General features: G+C 39.0%; 1 protein-coding gene across 1 annotated transcript in view; it reads left to right on the forward strand.

The window, feature by feature from the left end:
• Positions 1 to 22258, forward strand: part of FRMD3 (FERM domain containing 3) — a 141571-nt gene that overhangs the window by 103458 nt on the left and 15855 nt on the right. The window contains exons 7-13 of the mRNA XM_065661540.1: positions 5275 to 5362; positions 6490 to 6578; positions 9029 to 9092; positions 9897 to 9985; positions 11204 to 11278; positions 13313 to 13381; positions 18771 to 18892. Of these exons, the coding sequence (XP_065517612.1) occupies positions 5275 to 5362; positions 6490 to 6578; positions 9029 to 9092; positions 9897 to 9985; positions 11204 to 11278; positions 13313 to 13381; positions 18771 to 18892 (596 nt within the window). The remainder of the gene's footprint in view (positions 1 to 5274; positions 5363 to 6489; positions 6579 to 9028; positions 9093 to 9896; positions 9986 to 11203; positions 11279 to 13312; positions 13382 to 18770; positions 18893 to 22258) is intronic.

The raw sequence follows: 22258 nt of genomic DNA on the forward strand, positions 1-22258 counted from the left end.
AAAACTGAAAAGACACATAAAGACATGATTTTTCTTTTAATGGGAACTCCAAGAAGTACTCCATGGAAAGGATAACCTACTTAAATTGAAAAAGGTATCTATTTTTATTGTAAGCGACCATTTTTTAGCTTTAGGAAAGATTTAGTGCATGTGTGTATGTGCACAGACTTTTCCCCACTCCGCTCTCGTCCCTTCCTCTTGTGAAGACTAGTCATAATCATGACCCAAAAATGTTGTTGCTTTCTTTACCAAGCTAGCTGCCGCTTATCTCATGGAGGGGTTTGGATTCACATTCTGGATGTTTAGCATACTACTGAATTCAGATGTCTGTGTGAATTTCTGCAATGTAGGGATTTCTTCATCAGCTGGAAGGACCTATTTCTTCTGCCTTCTTCCTCCCTCCCCCCTCTTCCTCCCTTCCCACCTCTTCTTTATCTGGGAGAAGGCTTTATGGGCTGGGTGTGAATCTACAGTGATGTTAAAACCAGATAGCTAACGAGATGTCTCTGTTTCGTAGGAATGGTTTTCAAATTAATAACAGGTAAATTAATACAGCATTTACTCCATGAATATATTCTGTTGAGTAAGCTTAAAGTTGTCTGGCTTACTGCATCAATTTAAGAAGCAAAGTTGAAATAAAAATACCGAAACACAGGCTTCAGAGTTACTGTCTAAGCCTTTCTGAAGGCACACAGGTCATTTGAAATATTCTGGTAGAAGGAGTTATGTAAGTGGCACATGTCATAAAAGTGTGCATGGAGTAAAATTAAACCCATAAGCATTAATAGACTTGGTAAAAGAGTTTCAAAGAGATTATTTGTGTTTTTCTCATCTATCTGAGAGAAAAAAACAGTTTTTCAGTACAAGTTAAAATTGACATTTGAGTGTTCTTCAGTTTTTCAAGTTTTATATGTTCCTGCAATATTTCAGCAAATCAGCTACTTGCCCGTGATAGGGTCTCTTTTCATATGCAGACCGTTTTAAAGGCTGTTCTATTGATGAGGTGGCCCAGGCAGTTCTCAGGGAAACAGTGCTGCTGCGTGGGCAATGTGCAAAGCGTGGCCTCACTAATTTGACAAACTGAGAAACAGCCTGCATCACAATTTTGCTTACCAGTGTCTTCATTTAGTGCTTGTGCTGTTGTCTCCAATACAACTGAAATACTGATAATCGTAGCAGATTTGTGTTTCATTACCACATAGTTCTCCTTAGGACCTTCATCATGAGTAAAAATGCTAGCAAAGAAACATCTCCACTGTCTGCCAAAATCTCTTGAGCTTAAAGGAAAAGTAAAAATTATTCAAGACCTTAAACACTGTAATTGTATAGCAATTGGAGTCTCAACCACCTGTAAAAATATTTGAAGAAACAACAGCAAAACCTCAGCCATGTGGTAAGCAGTTCTGTGATTGTTACATGGTGTAGTTAAACCTGTTGATTCTTTATGCAGAATTCCAGGGTTTTTTTAGGTTAAAAGGAAACCCAGGTAGCCTTTTCTGTAGAGAGAAGATCTGGAATATAGCAAGGAGAATATTTCCTAGATGAAGATCCTTCTTGAAATAGTTACTGTGATCTCCTGAGGACGCAGTGAAGTATGTCTGCAGTTGCAGGACAGGGTGAAGGATGTATGATGGAGGCTGAGCCTAAGTTAGTTAAAGGTTTATGGCTGGTACTTTTCCCTGGTTTGCATGGAGGTGAACATGTAATGTTTCCAGAGGCCAGATCATTATGTACACATGTATTCTTTGAACTAAGTCTATTGAAACACCCTCTCGTTTAATCGAATATGGGGCATGCTCAAGTACAGGATTGCTGTTGTATTCTGCAGCAAGTAACTCTGACATAGAGATGAAGCAAAAAGAGGGATGATAATTATGTCTTTTATTATTGTTATGAACAGTATGTTGATAAGAGTATCTCACAGCACTTTGTAAGTCAGTAGGGGAATCAGGGAAGACAGATGAAGCGGCTTCACTGAGCTAATTCAGGAACCAAGAAACCAAGAATAGCATTGAAAATGGTTTTTACTTGCTGTTATTGCTATACAGTCTTCCCTGTTTGTTTAAAGGAATTAATGCTCAATCCTGTGCTTCTCATCCTTGACTTTCATTAAGTTTTACTATTTCAGTTTGTAAGAGATACATACCTCAAAGGAAAGGTATGAAGGGGAGAAAATTCTAGAGTGAATTAGTGTGAGCAGACAGCAAAACAAGAAGACTATTGCTGTGGCACACCCTGGAAGTATTCCCTGTTGAGCTTCTGGCCTTTGAAGTGCTTCAGAGTTGGAGACCCTGTGGGGAATAAACAGAGCTTGCACATCCTCTACTGTGTACTTCTCATGAGCCTAAAGCAAAAAGTGGAGCGTGTTGCAGACTTCTAAGTCTTCTGTTAAAGTCTTTGTTTGATTAAAATTTTATCAGGAATTCTTAGATTCATTGATTCCAAGGTTGAATAATTAATACATTGCTAATAATTGTGGAGTTGTAATTTCACAAGTAATCCACATTTTATTATTCATATGGTATACAGAAACTGGTTTCCTTTACTGGTCCAGTTTAGAACCTTCAGCAAACTCCAGCTGTGTGCTATAGTAGTTGCAACATATGGAAATAATGCTGAACACTTACTGAAAATTTTGGGAAGTCGTATAAGGTCAAAAGGAGTGAATGCTTTGAGAGAGAAACCTGACTTTCCTGAGAGAACTGAGTTACAAAACAGGAAAGATGCACTGTGTAAGGCTGTTTGTTGCATACAGAAAGCTTAAAGGCTTTTTAACAGAGCCTATCAAAGGCATATCTAATGTAAATCAGTGATTAACAAAAAGATGTTGACTTTGCTGATAGGATTTGCTATAGTTACATTTTCATTTAGAAAGGAAAATTTCAGTAGTAAGTTAGAGATGAAAAGTGTATTATCAAGGCTTGACAATCCCTTCGTAAGGGATGAATGAGGATTTTTTCATTTAATATTGCCCTTGATGTTCTTTTAAGGCTTTGCACAGTAGCTATTTGATTAGCCTGTAATCTGATAAGACCAAACTTGTCCATGACTTATGGGTTTTTTTTTTCCCCAAGTACCACAGCTTGTTCCACTTGACACGCACAAAGACAGCGTAGTTTCAGAAGCTATAGTTGAGAAGAGCATGCTAATTCTTTTTTAATGTCTCTCTTTAATAAGAATTGCAATTCAGTATTTTTGGTGAGGTGTCACTGCCCATGGCAGGGGTGTTAGAACCAGGTGATCGTAAGGTCCCTTCCAATCCAAAACATTCTGTGATTCTATGCCAAAACCCCTCAATCACATTTTCCAAACTAATTGTCACTTTTGGGTCCATTCAAACCAGAACACTTGCTACTTTCCTTTGTATCAGTAAAGGGAGGTAGAAAATGATGCATTTTAAGATTTTATTTTTTTGTGAGGCCCAGGGTCTCCAAGAAGCAATCAGACCATCTGTTTTTTTTTGCTTCTTACTATGCAACGTAAGTGTTCTAAGTAGTTTAGGTCAAGTCAGTTAATTACGTCTGTCCTATGCAGTTGGTTGGTACATGAAACAAACTTGTTGCCTTTTTAAGGCTCATTTATGGTCTTACAGTTGAGATTACACTTAAAGTTGTGACTTATTAGTATTGAAAAAGGAGAAGAACAGTTTAGCACATTACTACTAAATGCTGATTGGGAAAATAAGCATTTTTGTTTTGTTTGCTATTTTCATGGTGTCTTCCCCTTAAATATTTAACTGTGTAAATATGCATCTATAATTTTTGTTGTTCTACTTGAACATGTTCTGCTCCATTGAAAAGTGTTGAGAAAGAGACCAAAAAAGGAAGGAAACAGAAGGGCACTTAGTCTATAATCTTGTGTGGGTTTTTTTCTTTAGAAGCTAAATATCAACAAAAATGTGATCTGAAATAAAGTGCAAATAGTGTAGTATGAAAGAGGACCAAAAGACATATGGAAGACCCCAAAAGATGTATCATAGTGTTGACTGAGAGATGACAAGCAATGAAGTACATATGAGCATAAGTTTAAACTTTGTCACAGAAAATTTTATTGACACTTAGCATTGCCATGGGTCCTTAGCTTGTTAGGTTCAAGATGGGATTTGACATTCACAAGCATGCTAGACATTGTCTTAATTGTTAAACTGTACTTTGGCTGCGTACTGAATCTCATATGTCAATGCTTGTTAAGTTTCTAGCTACTTGAAGATAACAGATTACAGGGAAATTATTCTACACCAGTGCATGGAGCAGTTTTTAAATGCTAGTTCCCAAGTGCCATTAGTCATAATGTAACACTGGACCCCAAAATGCAGGTGTAAGATAAATTATGACTGTTGCTGTGTTCCTTGAAGAACAGAGGCTAGCTTTTTTACCCATTGATGATGGCTTATTTTTTGGATATTTTGCATGTGAAGCATTTGTGAGGCCTGGTTTTCTAAAGGTCCTAAGCACTGCCAATTGTCACAAAACAGTATTATGTATCAGAATCATATATTCTAGTCATGCAAATACAGAAATAATACTCAGAAGAGTTCACTTGCAAACAGGCATCGTAAATCTGTGTTAAGAGTTCATTGTAACAGTGTTAGAAATGAAGGCATTACAAGAGAAAAAAACCAAATAACAAAACTTGCTGTAAAACTCAAGTCTTGCATGTGTATATTCATGGTTAAATATGAACACCCTAAAAATAGGGGCATATAATGGAAATGCTGACAGATTCTGAACTATCATGTTAGTAACAGGCACTGCTATAATTAGGCGTGCATCTGAGTAGACAGTGTAATATGATCTATGATTCTGTGATTCTATGATTGACGTGTTTATATCCTGCACTGCAAGGAATGTTTGTTAATTTGCACAATCCTTTTACATTAGTTGGCGAGCAGGAGTTTGGGGAAAACAGACACTGAGGTTTATTTCATATTCAAGCTGATGTGCATGTACATCAGAAGACAAGAAATACTTGCAGGATATTGGATAGCTGTGGTTAATGGCAATAGCATGATGTTATCTCAGGACTGACATAAAAACATCACTGTACAACCAGCAGGAGAAAACATGCAAAAAGTTTTCTATCTGTATATTATAAAAAAAACCAAACATAGTTAAAATAGTTTGTATTCAGTAAGATCTTTTCTTTCCTACTTTTTTAGGTTTTAAACTCCCCAGTAAAAAAGTCTTTTTCTCCAGTTATTTTTTTTTTCCTGTCCTTTTCCAAACCTAACCGTTGTATGGTTCTATGAAAGTACTGTTTCTTTTGTAATTTCAGAGGTCAGAGCCCAGCTGTTGCTGAATTAAATTTGCTTCTGAAAGCATATTCTTTGGAAACTTACGGTGTTGATCCTCATCCTTGCAAGGTAACAGTTATCTTTACTAACATTCAATAAAATGTTCTTTTTGCTAACATTTAACAAAAATGCATTTATCTGTTTTTTTATCCAATCACAAATATGGAGTAAGTAATCTGTAAAAGAACTTGCCCCGAAACTACATATTACATTTAAGGCTTGGAAGAACATTAACTGCTCAACATTTCTGCATCAGTCAAAGGAAAGGTCTCTCCAAAGTAAATAGAACATCATAGAAGACTGTAGTAGAGTGTCATGACAAAATCTTTGATTATACTTCATAATTTCTTTGCATCTAGTGAAAAATTTCTCTAAATTGTCCAAGTGTGAAATATTTTGTTTGCCAAGATTTTCAGGATTTAGCATTATTCTGTCCAGAAGGTGCAACAAATTGTCAGTCCTTGGCAGATTAGTTCTTCAAATGCCCTCAAAATATGCAGATCTTATGAAGGACAGCAAGCAAAATGTACAGAAGAGAGAAACAAATATGCATTTGTGTATTCCTCTGCTTTGCTATTTTATGGTTCTGTATAAGTAGGGGATTTTAGTTATCAGTTCTGATTATCCCTTACACCTGCATTTTTAATTACTTTAATTGCAGTACTTTTTTTTTAAATGAAAAAAAAATGATCTTTTCTATTTGAAAGGCAAGTGCACTGTATGTTTTGGTTTGTACTCAAGAGTTCTTGCTTATTGTAGCAAACACTGTCATTAATACTTCCAACAGCATCTTGCAGAGGAAAAACATATTGTGAAATCTTTAAATATATCAGTGTTGAAGCAGATGTGAATCAGTCAATGGTTTGTAATTAGTCTGTATGTTACGAATTACATACACAGAAGTATATTTTCAACAAAATTAGTAATATACCTAAGGATTTCCTGGTCTCATCAGCTAGAAGTAGACCAAAAAAAACCGTAAGTTGCTGTCATTCATTTAAAGGCCTAGAAATAAATAAGGCCTGTATTGCCAAGAGCAGTCTTGGTTCTTTAGAAGTGTTCAGTTTCAAGGCAAAATTGATTTTGAAAGGAAAATAAAATGGAGGTAATCTATAGTGGAGGAACAATTTGTACTGTAAGTAAGAAATGACTCATTGGCTGAGAGGAAAATTATTTTTCCTTTTTTCTTTTTCAAGGACTCAATGGGGATGACTACATTTTTAGGATTCACAGCTGCAGGATTTGTAGTTTTCCAGGGGAATAAAAGAATTCATTTGTTAAAATGGTAAGCATGTGAAGTAAGAGGAGATAAATATGAAAGTCTTCTCTCCTGTGTCTTCCCTTCTTCGTACTCTCGTCACCTGCATTTGTTGTCTTTAAGATGAACCATGTGAATATTCCTTCGCTTCTCTGATCATGTTTCTGTTTTAAAGGATGTTAGATGAGAAGTATAATAATTTGGTCTTTTTCTTCTTCCAGCGAAAATTATGTCACAGGGTGTATTAATCAAGATAATGCACTAATGCTAAAATTGAGTGAGTTAATTTTTCAGCTATGCTGTAAATCACCAGGAAGGCTTATTGGCAAAGATATCTGGCAGACTTTACAGGAGTCCACCTGCATCTTTATTTGACTCTTGCTACTTTCTCATTTAATTAACCTCAATTTGAACACTGTAGAAAGATTTATTTGGTAAGCAGAGGAGGAGGTGAGAGTGCTCTGAATTTTTATTTTTTAGCCTCTGTTTTTCAGAAGTGGACATTTACACAGTTGTCCTTGGTTTGTCTGGCCTTTTCCTTTCCTTTCCTTTCCTTTCCTTTCCTTTCCTTTCCTTTCCTTTCCTTTCCTTTCCTTTCCTTTCCTTTCCTTTCCTTTCCTTTCCTTTCCTTTCCTTTCCTTTCCTTTCCTTTCCTTTCCTTTCCTTTCCTTTCCTTTCCTTTCCTTTCCTTTCCTTTCCTTTCCTTTCCTTTCCTTTCCTTTCCTTTCCTTTCCTTTCCTTTCCTTTCCTTTCCTTTCCTTTTTCCTTCCCTTCCCCTTCCCCTTGCCCTTGCCCTTCCCTTCACCTTCCCCTTCCCCTTCCCTTCCCCTTTCCTTCCCCTTTCCTTTTCCCTTTCCTTTTCCCTTTCCTCTCTCTCCTCTCCTGCTTTCCTTTCCCCTTTTTTTTTTTGTTATTTTTATTTTCTGCTTTATTTTCTGCTCCTGTAAGATGTTTGACTTAACTGGGTAGCCTCAGCTGTGTTTGAGGGAGAGATAACACAAACCTCCTGCAGGTAAGGTAACAGCAGCTGGCTATGCCTTCAGCAGTGTGGTGCAGAGTGAGCACAAGCATGCTTACACATTGATAAATCACATTTTAGCCCTGCTGCTAAACAGATGCCAACACCAGTTACGTAGATGTGGCTGCTTTATCTCAGTGCTCCCAGCCTGTTGAAGAAGATGGGCAGAAAGTGAAGAAATGGTGAGGTGTTTTTTTGTGTAGAACTGGACTATTTTCTGAATATCCATAGAAACCTCCCTGATGGTTGATAACCTGAAATTCTTGGAGATGTAAAGGCAGTGTCATACCATACAGTCCTGTCTGTATGATTTGGTTCCCGATGGACCTCCGGAGATATGTCTGTCAAATACCATCCATTTGTGATTCTGGGTTTGGGCTGCAATTTCCCTGGGGTTAATTTCAGGTAGCCTTAGTCACTGTGCTTTGGTGGTATGTGCTTTTGGCAGAAGGACAATATAACCGTGATTTTAGTCTACAGTGCAGGGAGGAGAGAACAGCAATTGCCAAACATTTATCATACTGTGGGAAATGAGTTTCACAGCACTTGTTTTTTCACATGTTACTTAAAGATCATATGTCCTTTCAAAAATATTGGTGCATTACTTTGATATTAGCTGAAATTAGCTCAGATTAATATTTGAGATTTTCTTTTCAATGGGAAAGCTTTCTCAACTGGAATGATTTTTCTTTGTTTTTTAATGTTAAAGTAAAACTCTTATTACAAAGTTTCAGGGGTAGCATGGACCTTCCTTCAAGAATTGTTCCCATTTCAACCGAAAAAGATCCAAAATCTTTAGAGAAGTTTATGAAGCTACAGTGTCTCTGTTTTAGCTGTGATTATGACAAAATTTCCACTACGTTTTAAGCAGAGGCATTGTATCACCTTTATATTCCATACAGCAGTGTACTGCTATTCTGTCTGTAAATTGTGCTTTCAGCTATTGCTATATTAAGTTTTGACACAGGTTTGCAACTCACAAGGCCCCAGTAATAACTGCTGTAAAACATTTTCTTCCTGTGTATTCTATCTGTGAGTAGTCAGTTACTAAGATGTGTGATATAAAAGAACAAATAAATAAGGATAGACATAAGAGTATTGTCTTTCCCTCAATTTAATGACATTAGAACTTCCAAAATTTTAAAATATAAGAGGAATTACAAACTGTGTAGTATATAGAACATAAACATAAGCTTCTACCTACTTTTAATTTCCTCTTCATTTTCTAGCAGTCAAAGTTAATTCTTTGAAGGTGCATAGGGATGCAAAATAAATACGCTGGGTTTATATTCTGTAATCTAAAGAAAATTAGAATATTAAATGCTTTATGCTAAAGGTATGTTGAGGCTTTTTGTCATTTGACACACTTGGCTTTGGATTTGGGGAAACTTGCATGTAAGTTGCTTTTCTTACCTGTTGATCTATTTTTCCTATACTTAAATTATTTCTCTATTTCTAGGTGTGATGTCTATAAATTGAAATTTGAAGGGAAGACTTTTTATGTGTTTGGAGCTCAGAAAGAGGTCAGGTTTAATACTGTTACAGAACTTCTGTATTTGATTTAGAATCAACTAAGATATAACATCATTTTTCAATGAAAAAAAAATCTAAACAACCAATAATTGTACTTCCCATTGTACCTAAAATATAGAAGATGAGTGAATGTAAATACTGCTGCTGTCAAAAGAATGTCAAATTTGCAAAGGGTTGAGACACTGATCACTTAACATTCATGCAGTACTGTGTTGATTGCTCATGGTTTTGGTTGTCCATGTAGTCTGGTTTTAATAGACTTTAAAGCTCTTAAGCTATATCCATGCTAAAACATGAGTGATATCTGTATATGGTTGAAAATTCAGGATCAGTGTGAGGAATTTTTGGCTAATTATGATAATCTTCTCAAATCTTGGTCAGCTGGAGAGGTTGGAGTCTGTTCTAGGTAGATAAGAGTTCTGTTTTGCCACTGAACTTGTAAAGATTTTTGCCTACTGAATGCTAGAATCAGTTCTTCCACTAGGGTAGAATGAGATGGCTCAAGACTATGGCTTTACATACAATCTAGGTGACGAACATAAAACAGAGGAAGGCAATAATTCCAGAGATATCAGGGGCTGTTTATGTCGTTTCTTTTATTTCTAAAACAATTGCCTAGGCAGTTTAATTATCAGCTGTGTATGAGTTGTATTTGTGTGGATGAACCACAGATTGAGGCTACACAGGAAAGCTTGGTCTTCAGTTCATGGTGATGCTGTTAGGTACAGATACTTCAATCTTTGAGAATTCAGTGCTTTCATTACTTTTATTTGCCTTCTTTTCCTTGCACTCAGAAAAAGACTGTGCTGTCGTTCCATACTTCTACACCAGCAGCCTGCAAGCATCTTTGGAAATGCGGGGTGGAGAACCAGGCTTTTTACAAGTATGTAAACGTGAAATAATTTCCTATGATGAAAGTAAAAATATGTGCATGTGAGTAGAAGATTGTTCAATGTGAAAGGTTCCATTTCATTAGCAGAATTCAAAATCCATAAAGAAATATGCAAGTTAATGGGGAATATTATTTCATTTCAAGCCAGTATTGTAAAGTGTTTACAATATGCAAGAGGCAGGAGAGTTTTGGTGGTGAATAATTACACTTTTCCCAGCACACAGTTTTTGCTTTCTGTAGTGTGTCATGGGATGGACACAGTACTGCACTTATGTCTGGGAGCATAGTTGTTAATTTAGCCCTGCTGTTGAATACCTTTAGAATCATAGAATAGATTAGAACTAGAATGGAGAAATTAGAATGGAGGAAGAAATCTGCTATGCTTGATTGTCTGGGCTATCCTGCCACTAGGTAATGTTCTTCCAGTCTAAGATTTAGTAAGAGTTGATTGGAAATAAAAAAAATCAATAATTTAGGAAAGAAAATGTTCTTGAAAAGCAGAACTTTAAGTCCTGTCTCAGTACAGGCTCAGGGTTGACTGTTGCAATTATTTTCATGTAGATACAGATTATAGGAAGTTATGTATTAGGATCTGGGAATGAGAGATTCCATAAAAAATCAGTTTGCCACTTTGAAGGCAAAGAACATCAAGGAGATGGTGTGTCTGATGTACTCTTTCATGATCCTTGTGATAAAAGACTGTGATAAAAGGTAGCTTCATGATTACAGAGGAGCAGTAGCATATGATACAGGCTGCTAAGAAGTTGACTGTATGGAGAAATGCGACTACTTTGGGAGAGAAGCATTTCTTTATTAGGTGTTTATTTTACTATTGATAAAGTGGAAATAGCCTTATCTTCCCATAAACAAGGTGGTGTTAGGGTAAACTTGTCCTAGGGGCTTACCACAGTCATTCCTTCACCCTCTGAATGAAAATCCCTTGAGATACAGCAGGTGTTTGCATTTAATTTTCTTGCTTTCTTATCCAGGTAGTCACTTGGTTTACATTCAGTCATTCTGTGCTGTCTGAATTATTATATGTGTGCTTTATATTTTAATTTGTATAAAGCCTTAAAGAAAAGTTGCAAAGCTCAGTTATTGAACATTACTTTGTGTTCTAAAACTAACAAAGCTTGTAGTTTCCCTTGTTCAGTTCTGCTTATCAGGTTCCTTCTGTGCTGAAAATGTGACATGTTATTTTTCTTAAAGGTATGCAAAATCCAGTCAAATCAAGACCATGTCCAGCAGCAAGATATTTTTTAAAGGCAGTAGATTTCGATACAGGTAGGTGTTTGCTTTTCTTTATCATGGTGAACCATTTCAGAAAGTAAGAGAAAATGTCCGTAATTATTCATGGCAAATTGAATGCTTTTCCTTCTTGAGGATCCATTCACACCTAATTCACATTCACACCTAATATTTTGGTGCAGTTGATATGTTGGAGGGAAGGGATGCCATCCAGAGGGACTTTGACACTCTAGTGAGGTGGGCTGATGCCAACCTCATGAAGTTTAACCATGCCAAGTGCAAAGTCCTACACCTGGGTCGGAGCGATCCCAGGCATAGCTACAGATTGGGCAAAGAAGAGATTCAGAGCAGCCCTGCAGAGAAGGACTTGGGGGTGTTGGTTGATGAGAAAATGAACATGAGCCGGCTCCAGTGTGTGCTCGCAGCCCAGAAAGCCAACCGTATCCTGAGCTGTGTCGTGGTTTAAACCCAACCACAAACCTCGTTCACTCACTCCCCCAATTCTTGCCCTCCCCCTGCTCCTGGAGGGACGGAGAAGAGAACTGAAAAGAATGCAACTCCCACAGGTTGAGATAAGAACAGTTTAGTAACTACGGTATAACAAAAATCACTACTGCTACCACCAATGATAATAATGATAAAGGAAATAACAAGAGGAAAGAATACAACACCTCAACACCAGCTGACCAATAACTCGCCCCACTCCCCCCAGCAGAGCACTGATCGATACCTCATCCAACCCTGCAGTCCCAACCCTTCCGGGTCACTCTCGGTTACATCCTGGTCATGATGTGCTGTGGTATGGAATACCTCTTTGGTCAGTTTGGGTCAGGTGTCCTGTCTCTGCTTCCTCCCAGCTTCCCCTCCTTCCTAGCAGAGCATGAGGCTCAGAAAGTCCTTGGCCAGACCAAACATTCGAGCAGCAACTGAAAACATCGGCGTTATCAGCACTGTTCCCAGGCCAAAAGATCAAAACACAGCACTGTACTAGCTCCTAAGAAGGAGAAAAATGACTGCTGCTGCTCAACCCAGGACAGGCTGCATCAAAAGGAGCGTGACCAGCAGGTCAAAGGAGGTGATCCTGTCCCTCTACTCTGCTCTTGTGAGACCTCACCTGGAGTATTGTGTGCAGTTCTGGTGTCCTCAGCATAAAATTAAAATGGACATGGAACTGTTGGAACAAGTCCAGAGGAGGGCCACGAGGATGATCAGGGGACTGGAGCACCTCCCGTATGAAGATAGGCTGAGAAAGTTGGGGCTGTTCAGCCTGGAGAAGAGAAGGCTGCGTGGGGACCTCATAGCAGCCTTCCAGTACCTGAAGGGGGCCTATAAGGATGCTGGGGAGGGACTCTTCATTAGGGCCTGTAGTGATAGGACGAGGGGTAACGGGTTCAAACTTAAACAGGGGAAGTTTAGATTGGATATAAGGAGGAAGCCGTTTCCTGTTAGGGTGGTGAGGCACTGGAATGGGTTGCCCAAGGATGTTGTGAATGCTCCATCCCTGGCAGTGTTCAAGGCAGGTTGGACAGAACCTTTGGTGAGATGGTTTAGTGTGAGGTGTCCCTGCCCATGGTAGGGGGTTGGAACTTGATGAGCCTAAGGTCCTTTCTAACTCTTAACTGTTCTATGATTCTATGATTCTAAATCAGGATTCGAAAGATTTACTGTTACCTCTTTAGCATCACTTAGTAAATAAACGGGAGCCTTCGTGCAGACTTTTGTCAGAGATCAGTGTCACCAGAAGAGGGCTCCATTTTGATGGAGTTTCTACAAAGACAAGGATGCGTGGCCTGGTCAGAGATTGTATGACCCCTGTAACTGGGCAGTTATGGACCAGGGGAGCACTAGTGGGTCAGTCTAATCACATGTAGTGCGCTACTACAAAAGGTTGCTTTTTTTAGTAGCTTTGGAGACAAGTGGTCGGCAGCATTTTCAATCTGCAACATTGTATTTTCACTTCATGCGGTTATTTATTTATTTTTCCTTTTCCACTTTTGAATGTAACTTAATTGTTCATGTATGTATAGTGCTTTGCATTTCCTTGAATATTTATTTCATTGTTTAATGCAGCGGAAAAGTAGCCAAAGAGGTTGTGGAGGCAAGCTCTAAGATCCAAAGGGAACCTCCTGAAGTTCACAGGTATGTCTTCACATTTGATACTAAAATTTAAGGACTAAGGAAGGTTATTGTTCTCTTCAAGGAAATTCTCTTTACTGTGAGGTGTAATGGCTGTCATCATGGCTTCCACAGTGAGGTATGAAAGCCTTGGGAAATATGTGTGAAGCTATAAGGGAAGCTGGGTTTAATCAGTCAATTAGATAAGTAGCTTAGATTATTATCTGAGTTGTACATACAATGTTATTACATGAGCATGACAGAAATGTATGTTCTTATTTCATTCATAGATCTTGCCTGGTTTTGAAAGATTCTCTGTATGTATATGGGCATGTTTAAAAGTGTATTTGATAGTCTTTCATAACACAGCCTGATTGAAAATCAAGAAGTTCTTTCCTGGAGGCATGGGGAGGAGAATCAAAAGAATGTAACTCCCATGGGCTGAGATAAGAACAGTCCAGTAACTAAGGTATAACACAAATCCCTACTGCTACCACCAATAGTAATAATGATAAGGGAAATAACAAGGGAAGAGAATACAACCGCTCACCACCCACTGACCGATACCCAGTCCTACCCGAGCAGTGATCTAGCTCTTCCGTGTAACTGCCCCCGGTTTCTATACTTGGCACGACATGCTGTGGTATGGAATACCTCTTCGGCTAGTTTGAGTCACGTGCCCTGTGTCTGCTTTCTCCCAGCTTCCTCTCCTCCCTGGTACAGCATGAGACTTAGAAAGTCCTTGGTCAGAGTAAACATTACTTAGCAACAGTTAAAACCATCGGTGTTACCAGCGTTGTTCCCAGGCTGAAAGTCAAAATCACAGCACTGCACCAGCTACCAAAAAGGAGAAAAATGACTGCTACTGCTGAACCTAGGACAACATTCTACACCCTTATTGTGATATTTTTCAGGGGTTTGTGTGTGTGTTTGTTTTATTTTTGAGTGTGGGTATTTCATCTAGATTTGAGAGAAAAGTGGATTATCTTTACTAGAGGGTAGGAATATAGTTGCCGCAAATATTTTTTAAGTATGTTTTCAGCTCTATAATGTAGTTAATAGCAAGGACTTGCAGGGATGCTTTTGAACATACTTTTGCAGATTACATTTAAAAATGGGGCAAGTGACGGTCTAAAATGTGTTAACTAGAACACAGAAGGCAAAATATAGGTCTGCTGCTGAGGCAGGGTAGATTACTTGGGCACACAAATGTATTTTAAAAGAAAAAAATTCACATAAGGAAATAGGTTATTGTCTACTTTTTGTAGGCTTTCTGTTTTCCATAGGATAAGAAAAGATTTTAATGTAAAATTATTTTTTTATCTTGTATTTTATTTTTCTTTGTTTTCCGTATTTAAACTGTTTTGAACATATTATTTAAAACTCTTAGTGTATGTGAAGAAACAGATCAGAGGGCAAATGAGTTTGTAGAGTGGTGATGTATGAATTTAATACCCATAAATAATAAAATACATTTTTAATGCCTAACCTTCTTAAAATGCTTGCATTCACAATATTATGGTAGCTCTAAGTTCAGTTTCTTAGAAGGACTAAGAAAAAATCTAATGATTTCAAGTGTTCTTATACTTTTGAAAGTTTTGAAATATATTTTTGGGTTTTGAAATGGGAGACAGAGGTAAATAGCTTGTCCTTGCACAAGTCATCAAAAAGCACAGAAAATATTTAGCTCAAAAAAAGTAGGCTTTAGAAACAAGTTACTCTGTGAAAGAAAATTTTGGGGTGGGAAATGGTAGTTTTACAGATGCAAAACATCTAGATGATATGACTGAAGGTAAATATACATATTTTTTGTATATATACATATATGTAAATTATTTCTATATAAAGTTCAATTCAGTGGTATCATGACTGCATTGAGAAAGAAACATGCAGTTGTGAGGAGGTTATTGTTCAGTCTCTTTGTGTTTGAAAAGACACTGAAAGCACTACAGACTGAAGATCTCTTGGAGTGTGTAGTCATTCAGTGTTAATGCAGTGGCAAGTTCTTCTGAAAAATGCACACTGGATAATTTAATATTTTGCTTCCAGACCATGCCCGAAGGAGGGATCTTGGTAAATAAATATGGAGTAGGAGCATATGGAGTAGGAGCCCTCTGTGTGCTCCATAGCACAGCTTCTATTTTGGACTAGTTTTTTAGCTCTTTATAGCACAAAGATCGAGGGGTTGCATAACAAGCTCTTGGAGGTACCATTGAGTTGGAATGCTTGTAGTTACAGTACTCTGAAAAACTTCTTTGGATACTGAAAATTTAAACTAAATAGTTATTAGAGACTGCTTACAGAATGCAAAAGTGGACATAAGTAGATTTAGGCATATGTTAATAAGCAAGGAATCATGGCAATTGAGCAAGAAAGCTTGTTTATCCCCACAGAATATTTAATGACATGTAATGTGACCTAGAGTAGGACATGCATCTCAGGTTTACTTAAACCTTCAGCAACACTGAGGAGAATTCAAAGGAAAAAAAGAGGCTTATAAAAAAATGGGAGCAAGGACAGGTGGCCTGGGTAGAGTACAGGGATGTTGAACTGGAAGCTAGGGACCAGGTTAGGAAGGCTAAGGCCCACTTAGAATTAAACCTAGCCAGGGATGTTAAGGATAACAGGAAGGGATTCTCCAGGTACGTAGCAAACAAAAAACAGACTAGGGACAACATAGGCCCCCTGAGGAAGCTTTCGGGAGAACTGGCTACACAGGATTTGGAGAAGGCTGAGGTTCTGAATGACTTCTTTGCCTCAGTCTTCACTGGCAAAGGCTCTGACTGCACCAACCAGGTCTTAGAAGGTAGACGCAGGGACTGTGAGAATGAAGACCTTGGGCCCACTGTAGGAGAGGATCTGGTTCGAGACCATCTTAAAAATCTGAACGTGCACAAGTCCGTGGGGCCTGACAAAATCCATTCGTGGGTCCTGAAGGAGCTGGTGAATGAAGTTGCTAAGCCACTGGCCATCGTATTTGAAAAATCATGGCAGTCAGGTGAAGTTCCCAACGACTGGAAAAAGGGAAATATAACCCCCATTTTCAAGAAGGGGAAAATGGAAGACCCAGGGAATTACAGACCAGTCAGTCTCACCTCTGTGCCTGGTAAAATCTTGGAGCAGATTCTCCTGGAAGGCATGCTAAGGCACATGAAAAACAACAAGGTGCTTGGTGACAGCCAGCATGGCTTCACTAAGGGGAAATCCTGCCTGACCAATTTGGTGGCCTTCTATGATGGGGCTATGGAACTGATGGACAAGGGTAAAGCAGTTGATGTAATCTACCTGGATTTGTGCAAAGCGTTTGACACTGTCCCACACGACATCCTTGTCTCTAAATTGGAGAGATATCAATTTGATGGATGGACCACTCGGTGGATAAAGAACTGGCTGGATGGCCTCACACAAAGAGTTGTGGTCAATGGCTCAATGTCTAGCTGGAGACCAGTAACGAGTGGTGTCCCTCAGGGATCGGTGTTGGGACCTGTCTTGTTCAACATCTTTGTCACTGACATGAACAGTGGGATTGAGTGTGCCCTCAGCAAGTTTGCTGATGACATCAAGCTGTGTGGTCCAGTTGATATGCTGGAGGGAAGGGATGCCATCCAGAGGGACCTTGACACTCTAGTGAGGTGGGCTGATGCCGACCTTATGAAGTTCAACCATGACAAGTGCAAGGTCCTACACCTGGGTTGGAGCAATCCCAGGCATAGCTACAGATTGGACAAAGAAGAGATTCAGAGCAGCCCTGCAGAGAAGGACTTGTGGGTGCTGGTCGATGAGAAAATGAACATGGGCTGGCTTCAGTGTGCGCTCGTGGCCCAGAAAGCCAACTGTATCCTGGGCTGCGTCAAAAGTAGAGTGACCAGCAGGTCGAAGGGGGTGATCCTGTCCCTCTACTCTGCTCTCGTGAGACCTCACCTGGAGTATTGTGTGCAGTTCCAGTGTCCTCAGCATAAAATGGACATGGAACTGTTGGAACAAGTCCAGAGGAGGGCCACGAGGATGATCAGGGGACTGGAGCACCTCCTGTATGAAGATAGGCTGAGGAAGTTGGGGCTGTTCAGCCTGGAGAAGAAAAGGCTGCATGGAGACCTCATAGCAGCCTTCCAGTACCTGAAGAGGGGCTATAGGGATGCTGGGGAGGGACTCTTCATCAGGGACTGTAGTGACAGGACAAGGGATAACGGGTTCAAACTTAAACAGGGGAAGTTTAGATTGGATATAAGGAGGAAGTTGTTTCCTGTTAGGGTGGTGAGGCACTGGAATCGGTTGCCCAGGGAGGCTGTGAGTGCTCCATCCCTGTCAGTGTTCAAGGCCAGGTTGGACAGAACGTTTGGTGAGATGTTTTAGTGTGAGGTGTCCCTGCCTATGGCAGGGGGTTGGAACTTGATGATCTTGAGGTCCTTTCCAACCCTAACTATTCTATGATTCTGTGAACACACAGTTCCTTCTTTTCACTTGCATAGGAACTTTGTTGAGTTTGTTAATCTGTGTAATTTTGAGACTGTGCAAACTTGAATTTTGTGAAACTTCAGCACTGTACCTATGTACATTTGAAGTCAAGTCAAATCCTCTTCCCTTTCATCTTTGCTGGAGTAAATATTTTATGTTTTATAATGTAATGGTTCAGATTCATTGCAGGACTCTTGCTTCAGGCCTGTATCATGTAAGTCTTAGATAACTTATTCTAAAGAACAATTTTACATTTTCAGTAATGTGATTTTAGTCTAATGAGCCTCATGACTGAAGTGGATCAACAGCATTCCTCAAATTTCCCTGAGAAAGTTCAACACCTGCTACCAGGAAAGCCTGTTAAAACCAACTTAGACAAGAAAGAAAACCAGCCTGAGCACCTGGAGGCATGGCGTAGAGATAGTGTCTAGGGTGGGTGAGAATGAGAGTGTCTAGGGTAGGTGAGAATGAGAGCACTGTCTATGTGTTAAGAGATAAACAGTGAAGACGAAGTTGTTCCTGCTTTAGTCTTTAGTCTGCAGTGCTCAAACTATAACAACAAATCCTCCCTGGGGGTTCATTACTGGAGGCAATGCAGCAACGTGAGGAAAATGTTTTGTACTCTTTCTACCTTCACCTTCCTTGAATCCGAATGCTGATGTGTACTGTGCAGCATGGAGAGGAGCAACATGCTGAAATCTTATGTAAGATGAAGGAGTCAGGCTCTGTAAAAGGAAGTAAACGAGCACAAAACCTTCTCTTACACTTCAGATATTGAAAGATTTATATCTGCTGAGAGTTCAACATAATATGGTTTAAAACAGTGATCAGCATGCAAAGCTTGTTATGGTAGCTCAAAGCCTAGTGTAATTTATGCAAAATGATTCTAAGATGACACATATTGGACTTCAGTTGTTTCCTTGTGAATAAGCTGATGCTGTTTTCCACTTTCTTTTAGAACCAGCATTACCCAGAGTCGCAGCTCTCCCTCCTGGAACAAGCAACTCATAATCAACATGGAACCTCTACAACCTCTCCTTCCTTCTCCCTGTGAGGAGGAAGAGGCTCCTTTAGATGAAGGTGAGTCACTTACCTGATTCATGCCAAACACTACCAGTGTTTGTTGTTACACATATCGAAAAAGGTATGTTACTGGCTCAGGGATATGGAAAATTTCTAGTAATTTTTATTAGAAGTCCACTAAAAAGCACATTATACTGAGAAATGATCACTAGCTTAAGGAACAAGCTTCATGCAAGAGACATTTTGGGGGAAAAGTTACTGCTGTTAAGCTTTCAGTTTTAGAATCTTTTTTTAGATTGTCAGGTGAAAGGAGCTTAGCAGGAAATAAGTAATCTCAGCATTGCACAATTTTACTAAATACTAACTGCAGTTACTCCGGAGTAAAAATTGGCAGTTTACTGGTAGGTGCATTGTTTTTCTTGCTTCAGTTTACTTTCAGATTCTTTCTGTTCTAATGTTATGAAAAACCCTCCGCTGATTTAATTCCATTGACAAAAAGGGATTTATTTGAAGGTCACGAAGGAAAGATTCTCTGCTAATTTAATGTCATTGACAAAAGGGATGTTATTGGAAGATTGGCTTGAATGTATTTTGTAGAACAAGGTTTTCCATGTATATGTTTATTCCTTGATATTATAAAAATAACATTCAACACCTATCTTTTTGAGATCCAGCCATTACAAAGAATGGTATGAACATCTTAGTTATCTTAAATGAGGAAAACTGCATTCTTCCTAATAAAAAAAGGAAGCTTATTGGAGGATCAGCTTGAATGTATTTTGTAGAACAAGGTTTTCCATGTATTTGTTTATTCCTTGATATTATAAAAATAGCATTCAACACCTATCTTTTTGAGACCCAGCCATTACAAAGAATGGTATGAACATCTTAGCTATCTTAAATGAGGAAAACTGCATTCTTCCTAATAAAAAAAGGAAGCCAACCAAACAAAACCTAACAGCGGTGTTCTTACTTGAGCTTCAACGCTGAATGTAGTAAGAACAGGGTGAGTTAGCTTGTCTGTGTAATTACTAGTAGGAGCTGCAAAACATGCAGTTAATTTTAACAAGTACTTGTTTTCCTCTGTTGTGAAATACCTGTATCTGATAATTTGCATTCTGGCACCAAAATACCAACACTGTGCTCCTGCTAGGCAGTTGCCACGACCTCAGAGTAACAACAGCTTGCTGCTTGTAAGACTGCTCTGCCACACAGCTGTGAGCAATGACACTCATTTTTGGAAACTGCTGACTTGTTGCTGTATGCTCAGCAGAGAGTGTTGGTTTCAAATGTGTATTACTTAAGTTTGAAAGTCATGTTTCTTTTAAAATTGTTATTACTACCACAATTTAACAGAAACATTTGCTGATGGGTTTCCTGTAGAATGTTATGCATAGTTAAATACTACCAGCTGCTACGTTAACAGTATTTAGCTCTCTTACAGTATTTTCCTGTAGTGAACTTGGCTATATCACCAAATTGCAGTGTGAACTGATCTCACAGCTCTCTGGCACTGATGCTAGCTCTCTTTGTCACATGCACTCAGTCCACTTCTGTGACTCCCATCTTCTCCCTTGCACTAGCACTAATCACCTCAGAGGGAAACTGAAAAAGGAGTTAAAAGGAAAAAAAACCCCAAACAAACCAATAAAAAATACCAACCAATCAAAACAACACCCCCCCCCCCCCAACCTCCTAACTGTACCATGTCCCACTACTCCTGTCTCAACCTCTAAGTGGCTTACCAAAAAGGATCAGGCAAAGTCTTGTGCAACGCCAAAGGCAAGAGCAGGAGTAGGGAGAAGGGAGGCAGATAGCCCTGGGGATGACTGAACTGCCTTGGGAAACTCTTTTTAGTGTGCTACATGTGAACAGCCTTCGCATCTCTCTAAATGTCTGGGGCTGAGATAGGGTGCTTTCTAAAAGGCCTGCCGATGCTATTGAGAGTATGGTGTAGCCCTACCTACATCAGATGTCCCTTCACTGTGTGGGTTGGCTAATGCAGCTTCCAGGACCAATGCTGATATTTCTGCAAGGTGCTCCTGGTTGCATACCAATGTTCCAGCTGCTGATGTGGCCGAGACCTTCATAGAATGCTGCACTGTGCTGTGTAGGTGGGCCCAAGCAACATATTAGCAGGCCTGGCTATTATGGAACTATCAGATATGCATACCTTGGGCAGACTCAGGAGAATGCACAGCTTTGTCTTTTAACTGAGTAAAACTTACTTGTTCTTAATTTTAAACTGTCTTTATCTGTTATGAGCAAAATATACGGCCAAAACCATGGTGGCCTCAGTGTCTTGACTAAATACCTCTTCTTCCTGAAACTTCTGGAGAGATGAACTCTGAGTTGGCTGAACCTGGGTGGTATGAAACTCGACCAACAAAAACTCTCACATGATTTTGTGCCAATTACTTGCCAGTTGCTAGGGGACAAAGCCATCAAAGATGGTAATAGCAGAGTCTGAAGGGGCGTTTTAGCAGCTTTAGCCTGCCTTACTCTCCTTAGGATAATCCTTTCAGATGGAAAATAAAAACAGCTGGAGCTCATATGAAATTCTGTCTTACAAATCTACTATGGCTATCATGCTGAAGTGAAGCTGTTCTACAAAAAAAGCACAAATTGTCCAGTGGTTTTGCAGACATGTAAGAAAGGGTATGCTCATAAATGACCATTGTTTGTAGGAAGAAAGATTTTAGATGCCTGTGATATCACAGTAATAGTTACTTTAGCATTTGACATTTATGTAAGAGGATTTGAAAACAAGTAAAGGCATTTTATTTTTTATTAGAATGGCAAGCATAAATATCCTGAGTTTGTCTATTGGTGTCTCGTTCTTCAAGAGGTAAATCTTCAGTCTGCACTTAGAGGCCATATACAGGTATTTGGTTACTAATTTAAGCACCAAGATTTGAATTGGCATTCTTACCTAAATGTGTTTTTATTCCTGTTTTAAATTATAGTAATGTAACTTACCTAAGAGATTTGCCATCAGCAAATACATATTTTATCAAATTACAAAACTAGTCTCAACAAGTCTCAAGTCCTTGTGCTTTAGTTTTTGTAGGTCATCTCTCAGTCCTTTGTTGCTACAGCTTAAGATTCTTCAGGCTCTCGCACTGCTTGTTACTGACTCTTGTTTTGCACTAATGTCCATTCTATCTCCAGAAGAAAGAGGCATGGTATTGTAAAGGTACAACCATAAAGTACTGTCATGTGTAAGATGTTATTCTGAGAATTAGATTTTACATGTGTCATTGTCAGGTGTGGTTCGAAGATCATTTCTATGTTCTGAACCTAAAACATATTCTTCAGAAGGCACCTACCTAAAGAAGTTTTAAGTGTATCCAGAAGTGTGATTTCAAAATTCATCTTTGTCACAGATGGCAAAATTGGACCCTTCCTGTTGATCCTGTTAGG

Source organism: Lathamus discolor, chromosome Z (genome assembly GCF_037157495.1).
Source record: "Lathamus discolor isolate bLatDis1 chromosome Z, bLatDis1.hap1, whole genome shotgun sequence".
NCBI classification, from domain to species: domain Eukaryota; kingdom Metazoa; phylum Chordata; class Aves; order Psittaciformes; family Psittacidae; genus Lathamus; species Lathamus discolor.